Here is an 11,071-nt window from a genome sequence, read left to right as displayed (position 1 = left end):
GGTGGTAACACTCAACATTGTTAGGATGAATTGTGTAAACGCGTCCTAAAGCAGAATCTATCTTTATCCCTGGCCATTGATCAATTTTCTCTCCCCGCCTACGTCTTGTAAACTTTTTACTCTGTTGCCACACATAATACGAAGGAACTTCAACATACAGAAGTGTTCTGGCAAACTCGTCAATTTTGCAAAGGTTGAAGAATGCCGAAAGTGTTGTCTCTGGAGGTTTTACAACTTTGTTATGAATATTATGTGCGGTGAAGTAAACACGTTGGCCATTTTCCAGATGCACAGCAAGATGAATTACTGCAGGGTATCTCTCATGAATAGGAAATCCCAATATTTTCCACACTGCTTTTGAACTGCTGATATATCTGCCAGATTCGTATATCTCTATCTCATCAATATCTTTATCATTTTTTAAAATGAAGGCTGCTTGATCATTTCCTTTAGTGATGTATTTACAAACATACTTTATGGATTTTACGGAATTCATTATCTCAACATTAATATGAGATTCAAAAGTACGCAACAAAACGGGATTGTATGCTTGCTTAATTTTTTTTTCTAATTTTGGGAGGGTCCCGGACCCCTGGACTCCTAATATATATGCCCTTGGCCTAAACCGATCCTTAACTGTTATTAACGATCATTTTAAAGTATTGATTTTCTTTGAAAACGCAGACCATCCACATTTTATTGTTATGCCTGTGTGTTTAAGCAAGAACTTCTTTGTATACAACATTTTTGGTTTTTTTTTCTGGTGCTAAAATTATTAAACTGCTTGATGAACTGACTCTGGAGCAAGCTACATAAAATTGGCCGTGTGAAAAACAGTCTTCTCTTAAATCGATCCCCGCTACTTTTAACGTCTGCCCTTGCGACTTATTAATGGTTATTGCAAAGCAAACTTTTACAGGAAACTGCACTCTTCTAAATTCAAAAGGATAGTCCGACGGAATTAATGGAATGCGGGGTATTAAAACCAACTCTCCTCGAGCACATCCAGTCATTATCGTAGCTTCGATAACATACTTATTAAGTCTAATCACTTGTAGTCTGGTGCCATTGCATAACTTTGGTGGACAAAGGTTTCGTAGTAGCATTATTGGTGTTCCAACTTTCAGGTGAAGTAGGTGAGGTGGAAAACCTGGAGGGTCTAAGGTATTAAGAAACTCCTTTGGATACTGCACTGCATCATCACGATTTGTTGTTGTATCAAAAGATTTGTAGTAAATATCTTCTCCAGTAAACGACTTTAATAAGATGCTGTTGACTTCTGCGGCTGTATCATTTTTTGGAGATAAGATGGCACGCTCGCACAACCATTCAATGGGCTTATTTTTTATATCAGCAACATCAGGATAAATCTTGGCGATGAGATCTGGCAATTCCGTTACTATCGTAGCGAGTGCGTGGGGTATAATAATTTTGCCAGCACATTCAGGATATAATCCGTCTCCTATTTTAAGGAGAAGATTAGAAAACAATTCCGCTGACGCATCTCCATGTAAATGAACTCTCATATTCTTACTCAAACGAAGTTTCTGCACTTTAGGCCATAGATACGACGATTTGATGCATGCGTTAACTTCATTTGCACGTGTTCCTCTAGGTACAACCGGTAACGTTTGCCGAAAATCTCCTGCTAGTAGAACAGTTACTCCACCCATTACTTCCTCAGAATTTCTTAGATCTTTGAGAGTTGCATTAAGAGCCTCGAATCCTGCTTTATGAGCCATAGTACTCTCATCCCAGATAATGAGTTTACAATCACGTAAAACCTTAGCCAAATTACTCTGTTTTTTAATATTGCACGTTGGATTCTCTGAGTAATTGAGGTTAAGGGGTAATCTAAAAGCAGAATGAGCTGTCTTTCCACCCTCCAATAACGTTGCAGCTATTCCAGATGATGCAGTTGCCAAGGCAATGCCTTTATTGCTTCTGACCTTTGAAAGAAGTAAATTTAAGAGAAATGTTTTTCCAGTTCCACCAGGTGAATCTAAGAAAAATATTTGGCCTGTACCAGACTCGAGGCTGTTGAGGACCTTTTGATATACGCTGGACTGTTCGCCTGTTAGAGAGGCTTCAGCATTATGTACTTTTTTCTTCAAATCTTCAAGATCAAAATTTGTTTCTCGCATGTACTCTCTGTTTTGCAAATTAGTCTCAAATCGCTCAGGCTGAGGTAAACCATAATCCATTAAGCGCTGACCTCCCAGAGTCTGAACAGTGTCTTCAATCAGAATCAAGCATTGGTTGTACGCTTTGTCCTTAGTTGAAAGAGCGGAGTCTTGCAGTTGTCTTTCATGCTGAAACTGGATGTCTTCTGAAAAACTGTCCTTGTACTTTTCCCAAAGGCTTCGGGGATCAGAGGGATGACAAAATACCAAGATCACTGAAAAAAGTTCTCGCAGTTTGAATGATGAGCTGCTTAAAATAGCTTCCTCAATAGTGTATTGCCACTGTTTATCATCCTCGAGCAATCCCATTGCCATGCATGCAGATTTGAATGTAAGATATTCAACATTGCTTACAGTTTTTAAATAAGAAAAAGATGTTGGACCTCTAACATGATGGAGGAGGAGGCGTAGGTGGTAACACTCAACATTGTTAGGATGAATTGTGTAAACGCGTCCTAAAGCAGAATCTATCTTTATCCCTGGCCATTGATCAATTTTCTCTCCCCGCCTACGTCTTGTAAACTTTTTACTCTGTTGCCACACATAATACGAAGGAACTTCAACATACAGAAGTGTTCTGGCAAACTCGTCAATTTTGCAAAGGTTGAAGAATGCCGAAAGTGTTGTCTCTGGAGGTTTTACAACTTTGTTATGAATATTATGTGCGGTGAAGTAAACACGTTGGCCATTTTCCAGATGCACAGCAAGATGAATTACTGCAGGGTATCTCTCATGAATAGGAAATCCCAATATTTTCCACACTACTTTTGAACTGCTGATATATCTGCCAGATTCGTATATCTCTATCTCATCAATATCTTTATCATTTTTTAAAATGAAGGCTGCTTGATCATTTCCTTTAGTGATGTATTTACAAACATACTTTATGGATTTTACGGAATTCATTATCTCAACATTAATATGAGATTCAAAAGTACGCAACAAAACGGGATTGTATGCTTGCTTAATTTTTTTTTCTAATTTTGGGAGGGTCCCGGACCCCTGGACTCCTAATATATATGCCCTTGGCCTAAACCGATCCTTAACTGTTATTAACGATCATTTTAAAGTATTGATTTTCTTTGAAAACGCAGACCATCCACATTTTATTGTTATGCCTGTGTGTTTAAGCAAGAACTTCTTTGTATACAACATTTTTGGTTTTTTTTTCTGGTGCTAAAATTATTAAACTGCTTGATGAACTGACTCTGGAGCAAGCTACATAAAATTGGCCGTGTGAAAAACAGTCTTCTCTTAAATCGATCCCCGCTACTTTTAACGTCTGCCCTTGCGACTTATTAATGGTTATTGCAAAGCAAACTTTTACAGGAAACTGCACTCTTCTAAATTCAAAAGGATAGTCCGACGGAATTAATGGAATGCGGGGTATTAAAACCAACTCTCCTCGAGCACATCCAGTCATTATCGTAGCTTCGATAACATACTTATTAAGTCTAATCACTTGTAGTCTGGTGCCATTGCATAACTTTGGTGGACAAAGGTTTCGTAGTAGCATTATTGGTGTTCCAACTTTCAGGTGAAGTAGGTGAGGTGGAAAACCTGGAGGGTCTAAGGTATTAAGAAACTCCTTTGGATACTGCACTGCATCATCACGATTTGTTGTTGTATCAAAAGATTTGTAGTAAATATCTTCTCCAGTAAACGACTTTAATAAGATGCTGTTGACTTCTGCGGCTGTATCATTTTTTGGAGATAAGATGGCACGCTCGCACAACCATTCAATGGGCTTATTTTTTATATCAGCAACATCAGGATAAATCTTGGCGATGAGATCTGGCAATTCCGTTACTATCGTAGCGAGTGCGTGGGGTATAATAATTTTGCCAGCACATTCAGGATATAATCCGTCTCCTATTTTAAGGAGAAGATTAGAAAACAATTCCGCTGACGCATCTCCATGTAAATGAACTCTCATATTCTTACTCAAACGAAGTTTCTGCACTTTAGGCCATAGATACGACGATTTGATGCATGCGTTAACTTCATTTGCACGTGTTCCTCTAGGTACAACCGGTAACGTTTGCCGAAAATCTCCTGCTAGTAGAACAGTTACTCCACCCATTACTTCCTCAGAATTTCTTAGATCTTTGAGAGTTGCATTAAGAGCCTCGAATCCTGCTTTATGAGCCATAGTACTCTCATCCCAGATAATGAGTTTACAATCACGTAAAACCTTAGCCAAATTACTCTGTTTTTTAATATTGCACGTTGGATTCTCTGAGTAATTGAGGTTAAGGGGTAATCTAAAAGCAGAATGAGCTGTCTTTCCACCCTCCAATAACGTTGCAGCTATTCCAGATGATGCAGTTGCCAAGGCAATGCCTTTATTGCTTCTGACCTTTGAAAGAAGTAAATTTAAGAGAAATGTTTTTCCAGTTCCACCAGGTGAATCTAAGAAAAATATTTGGCCTGTACCAGACTCGAGGCTGTTGAGGACCTTTTGATATACGCTGGACTGTTCGCCTGTTAGAGAGGCTTCAGCATTATGTACTTTTTTCTTCAAATCTTCAAGATCAAAATTTGTTTCTCGCATGTACTCTCTGTTTTGCAAATTAGTCTCAAATCGCTCAGGCTGAGGTAAACCATAATCCATTAAGCGCTGACCTCCCAGAGTCTGAACAGTGTCTTCAATCAGAATCAAGCATTGGTTGTACGCTTTGTCCTTAGTTGAAAGAGCGGAGTCTTGCAGTTGTCTTTCATGCTGAAACTGGATGTCTTCTGAAAAACTGTCCTTGTACTTTTCCCAAAGGCTTCGGGGATCAGAGGGATGACAAAATACCAAGATCACTGAAAAAAGTTCTCGCAGTTTGAATGATGAGCTGCTTAAAATAGCTTCCTCAATAGTGTATTGCCACTGTTTATCATCCTCGAGCAATCCCATTGCCATGCATGCAGATTTGAATGTAGGATATTCAACATTGCTTACAGTTTTTAAATAAGAAAAAGATGTTGGACCTCTAACATGATGGAGGAGGAGGCGTAGGTGGTAACACTCAACATTGTTAGGATGAATTGTGTAAACGCGTCCTAAAGCAGAATCTATCTTTATCCCTGGCCATTGATCAATTTTCTCTCCCCGCCTACGTCTTGTAAACTTTTTACTCTGTTGCCACACATAATACGAAGGAACTTCAACATACAGAAGTGTTCTGGCAAACTCGTCAATTTTGCAAAGGTTGAAGAATGCCGAAAGTGTTGTCTCTGGAGGTTTTACAACTTTGTTATGAATATTATGTGCGGTGAAGTAAACACGTTGGCCATTTTCCAGATGCACAGCAAGATGAATTACTGCAGGGTATCTCTCATGAATAGGAAATCCCAATATTTTCCACACTGCTTTTGAACTGCTGATATATCTGCCAGATTCGTATATCTCTATCTCATCAATATCTTTATCATTTTTTAAAATGAAGGCTGCTTGATCATTTCCTTTAGTGATGTATTTACAAACATACTTTATGGATTTTACGGAATTCATTATCTCAACATTAATATGAGATTCAAAAGTACGCAACAAAACGGGATTGTATGCTTGCTTAATTTTTTTTTCTAATTTTGGGAGGGTCCCGGACCCCTGGACTCCTAATATATATGCCCTTGGCCTAAACCGATCCTTAACTGTTATTAACGATCATTTTAAAGTATTGATTTTCTTTGAAAACGCAGACCATCCACATTTTATTGTTATGCCTGTGTGTTTAAGCAAGAACTTCTTTGTATACAACATTTTTGGTTTTTTTTTCTGGTGCTAAAATTATTAAACTGCTTGATGAACTGACTCTGGAGCAAGCTACATAAAATTGGCCGTGTGAAAAACAGTCTTCTCTTAAATCGATCCCCGCTACTTTTAACGTCTGCCCTTGCGACTTATTAATGGTTATTGCAAAGCAAACTTTTACAGGAAACTGCACTCTTCTAAATTCAAAAGGATAGTCCGACGGAATTAATGGAATGCGGGGTATTAAAACCAACTCTCCTCGAGCACATCCAGTCATTATCGTAGCTTCGATAACATACTTATTAAGTCTAATCACTTGTAGTCTGGTGCCATTGCATAACTTTGGTGGACAAAGGTTTCGTAGTAGCATTATTGGTGTTCCAACTTTCAGGTGAAGTAGGTGAGGTGGAAAACCTGGAGGGTCTAAGGTATTAAGAAACTCCTTTGGATACTGCACTGCATCATCACGATTTGTTGTTGTATCAAAAGATTTGTAGTAAATATCTTCTCCAGTAAACGACTTTAATAAGATGCTGTTGACTTCTGCGGCTGTATCATTTTTTGGAGATAAGATGGCACGCTCGCACAACCATTCAATGGGCTTATTTTTTATATCAGCAACATCAGGATAAATCTTGGCGATGAGATCTGGCAATTCCGTTACTATCGTAGCGAGTGCGTGGGGTATAATAATTTTGCCAGCACATTCAGGATATAATCCGTCTCCTATTTTAAGGAGAAGATTAGAAAACAATTCCGCTGACGCATCTCCATGTAAATGAACTCTCATATTCTTACTCAAACGAAGTTTCTGCACTTTAGGCCATAGATACGACGATTTGATGCATGCGTTAACTTCATTTGCACGTGTTCCTCTAGGTACAACCGGTAACGTTTGCCGAAAATCTCCTGCTAGTAGAACAGTTACTCCACCCATTACTTCCTCAGAATTTCTTAGATCTTTGAGAGTTGCATTAAGAGCCTCGAATCCTGCTTTATGAGCCATAGTACTCTCATCCCAGATAATGAGTTTACAATCACGTAAAACCTTAGCCAAATTACTCTGTTTTTTAATATTGCACGTTGGATTCTCTGAGTAATTGAGGTTAAGGGGTAATCTAAAAGCAGAATGAGCTGTCTTTCCACCCTCCAATAACGTTGCAGCTATTCCAGATGATGCAGTTGCCAAGGCAATGCCTTTATTGCTTCTGACCTTTGAAAGAAGTAAATTTAAGAGAAATGTTTTTCCAGTTCCACCAGGTGAATCTAAGAAAAATATTTGGCCTGTACCAGACTCGAGGCTGTTGAGGACCTTTTGATATACGCTGGACTGTTCGCCTGTTAGAGAGGCTTCAGCATTATGTACTTTTTTCTTCAAATCTTCAAGATCAAAATTTGTTTCTCGCATGTACTCTCTGTTTTGCAAATTAGTCTCAAATCGCTCAGGCTGAGGTAAACCATAATCCATTAAGCGCTGACCTCCCAGAGTCTGAACAGTGTCTTCAATCAGAATCAAGCATTGGTTGTACGCTTTGTCCTTAGTTGAAAGAGCGGAGTCTTGCAGTTGTCTTTCATGCTGAAACTGGATGTCTTCTGAAAAACTGTCCTTGTACTTTTCCCAAAGGCTTCGTGGATCAGAGGGATGACAAAATACCAAGATCACTGAAAAAAGTTCTCGCAGTTTGAATGATGAGCTGCTTAAAATAGCTTCCTCAATAGTGTATTGCCACTGTTTATCATCCTCGAGCAATCCCATTGCCATGCATGCAGCTTTGAATGTAGGGTATTCAACATTGCTTACAGTTTTTAAATAAGAAAAAGATGTTGGACCTCTAACATGATGGAGGAGGAGGCGTAGGTGGTAACACTCAACATTGTTAGGATGAATTGTGTAAACGCGTCCTAAAGCAGAATCTTTCTTTATCCCTGGCCATTGATCAATTTTCTCTCCCCGCCTACGTCTTGTAAACTTTTTATTCTGTTGCCACACATAATACGAAGGAACTTCAACATACAGAAGTGTTCTGGCAAACTCATCAATTTTGCAAAGGTTGAAAAATGCCGAAAGTGTTGTCTCTGGAGGTTTTCCAACTTTGTTATGAATATTTTGTGCGGTGAAGTAAACACGTTGGCCATTTTCCAGATGCACAGCAAGATGAATTACTGCAGGGTATCTCTCATGAATAGGAAATCCCAATATTTTCCACACTGCTTCTGAACTGCTGATATATCTGCCAGATTCGTATATCTCTATCTCATCAATATCTTTATCATTCTTTAAAATGAAGGCTGCTTGATCATTTCCTTTAGTGATGTATTTGCAAACATACTTTATGGATTTTACGGAATTCGTTATCTCAACATTGATATGAGATTCAAAAGTACGCAACAAAACGGGATTGTATGGTACAACCCATCTGTTATCTAACTGAAATCCTTTAAGATTAACTGTGAAACCACCGTCCTCTGGAGTTCTCCTACGATACAAAGGATAACCATCTAGTCCCCTCTGCGTTTCTTGGACGAAAGGGCGAGGATATCGTTTTGTGCAGCAACCATCTTTCATGCAAGGAGAAAATGTATTTACTCTTCCGCATGGCCCATGAATCATATTAGCCTTAACAATATCATAGAGAAGGGGATCACGATCAACATCTGGAATTTCAGCACACACAACTTTATCAACCATATCAGCAGTAATGGCTTCTTCCAGCCACAGCAGGCAATGAATATGGGGCAACCCTCGTTTTTGCCACTCTACAGATAACATGTGACACCGAACTTTACCAAAAACTTGTCCTTTAACTATAAGATCCATAAACTCCTTCACTTTCATATGGAAAACTCTCGCAATGATGTCATGACGTTGATAATGCTTCTGTCCGGGATACAATTCTCGCTGAATCTCTTTCCATTTTGGGTTACACGTGAAAGTTATAAATAAATCTGAACTTCCATAATGACGTACATATGACATGGCATCTTGAGCTCGTTCGTGCATGTAACGGGGTCCACCGATAAACGATGATGGTAATACCACTCTCTGTCCTATTTGATCAGCATCATACCTTCCTACTTCATCTCTTAAATGAATGTATTCCTCTGATCTCAGTTTGCTTTGATTGTATTTGAGAAAATTCAGTTTTTCAGTTTCTATCTTAGCATACTCATCAACTAAAAATTGACTTAGAAGAGCACAGTAGCGTAACAGATAATTTTCTTCTGTATCTCGTAACATTATACGCCAGGAATAAAACTGAGCTGCAGAAACAGTTTTCTTGACAGGTAATTTAGTAGTAGGCCCCAACTTATCAGCAGTATCTTGCTGAAGTACATCAACTGAATATCCATCTTCCCCATAGCAAAACATGAGAGGATATTGCAGGGCATCATATGCCCTATGGAGTTCGCTTATTCGTTGCTGTTTTGCATTGCGGCTTTCAAGGATGATGTCTCTCTGCTGAAACTGCTGTCCTACAATCACCAGAGCCACCTCGTTGGCTGATGGTGCATTGAAACGTCCTTTATGTGCATTGGCAGGCATACGATCTGCATGAATCATTACTTGAAAATTTCGACACTCAAGTGGCACCTTATCTAACGCAGTTTTTAAATCCTTGATGTAATTATTTACTTCATGCAGCATATGTTGAAGTTGCTTTACCAAGTCTGGCTTGACACCAGGATAGTTGTGTGACCTTATGTGAGCTTCTTTTTCATCATCACCTACGAAATATATCTGTAAGAATTGAGCCTGTTGCTCTGTTTCTGGGAGCAAACTTCCACACAAATGGTAAACTTGTCCTTGAACTTTGAATGTTGGCATGAAACCAGTCTCCTTAATTTGCTTGGCTCCAAACGATGTCATTTGAAAACATCCGTTGTATTGCCGAATACGATCAATAAAATGGCGGTGATCTGGATGATGGCCCATGAGCAAACTATACAGTGGTTCTGGTGGAGGTGGTAGTGGTGGAAGCTGTACTTTACCCCCGCTGCAGCACAAACCTGGGCTTTCACGTTTGAACTTTTTTGCATGGCACACTGGGCATTTATTGTCCATAGTACCAATATCATTTTCATATTCTGTATTACAATCATATGCAAAACCTGAGTAGGTTTTCGTGTTCCATGGACGTAAACGGCGTTCAGTTCGTAAACCAGGATTTTGTTTCTCATAATTTTTTTGAGCAGATCTCTGAGCTTCTGGGTGATTTTTTTTATATTTTTTGACTGATGCAGCTAAAGCTTCTAGGTGACTTGTTTGACATTTCTTGACAGCAGCAGCTAAAGCTTCTGGGTGACTTGTTTGATATTTCTTGACAGCAGCAGATAAAGCTTCTGGGTGGCTTGTTTGATATTTCTTGACAGCAGCAGCTACAGCTTCTGGGTGGCTTGTTTGATATTTCTTGACAGCAGCAGCTACAGCTTCTGGGTGGCTTGTTTGATATTTCTTCACAGCAGCAGCTACAGCTTCTGGTTGACTTGTTTGATATTTCTTGACAGCAGCAGCTAAAGCTTCTGGGTGACTTGTTTGATATTTCTTGACAGCAGCAGCTAAAGCTTCTGGGTGACTTGTTTGATATTTCTTCACAGCAGCAGCTAAAGTTTCTGGGTGACTTTGTTGATATTTTTTGACCGCAGTTTTCAACTGCTTTTTACGTGTAGCATTTGAAAATCTGGCTCGTCTTTTTTTCCTTTTTTCCTTAGTGTTTTCAAAATCAGTGGTATTATGGAGTGATTCTGTGCTACTTTCAGAGACTATACTGGCTTCATTTACCGGTATGTAAACATCAAAGTGTCCATTTGAAAGATCACCACTAAATTTCAGTCTTCTCACTGGAAAAGTGTCATTTCCAAATTTTGCATAAAATTTGCCTTCAAAATAAACTTCAAATAAGAACTGAAAAATGTCTCCAGCAGCGAATAATTCACAGAATCCACCAAAAACATGAACCTGCGACATATCCACTAAGTAATCTTCGGAGCTTTCATAATTATTACCGTGTTTATCACATGACATAATAGAAAATTGATCCCAATGATTATAAACGTAATTAACTATGGTAGCACGAATTTCATTAAACATAGCTTCACTATTATACAATAAAAACGAAAGAGATCGGAAAAGACATGCACCATCACCTGT

General features: G+C 38.9%; 1 protein-coding gene across 1 annotated transcript in view; it reads right to left on the bottom strand.

Annotated features, from left to right (window-relative positions):
• Positions 1-9,985, bottom strand: part of LOC129220881 (uncharacterized) — a 12,936-nt gene extending 2,951 nt beyond the window's left edge. Inside the window, exons 1-6 of the mRNA XM_054855316.1 lie at positions 7,213-9,985; positions 6,375-6,648; positions 4,620-4,954; positions 3,782-4,055; positions 2,027-2,361; positions 1,194-1,462 (exon numbers count right to left, since the gene is read on the bottom strand). Of these exons, the coding sequence (XP_054711291.1) occupies positions 1,194-1,462; positions 2,027-2,361; positions 3,782-4,055; positions 4,620-4,954; positions 6,375-6,648; positions 7,213-9,985 (4,260 nt within the window). The remainder of the gene's footprint in view (positions 1-1,193; positions 1,463-2,026; positions 2,362-3,781; positions 4,056-4,619; positions 4,955-6,374; positions 6,649-7,212) is intronic.
• Positions 9,986-11,071: the final 1,086 nt, after the last annotated feature.

The sequence above is a fragment of the Uloborus diversus genome, chromosome 4, assembly GCF_026930045.1.
Source record: "Uloborus diversus isolate 005 chromosome 4, Udiv.v.3.1, whole genome shotgun sequence".
Classification (NCBI taxonomy): Eukaryota; Metazoa; Arthropoda; class Arachnida; order Araneae; family Uloboridae; genus Uloborus; species Uloborus diversus.
The sequence above is the reverse complement of the archived record's forward strand: the minus strand, read 5'-3'. Positions and strand labels throughout refer to the sequence as shown.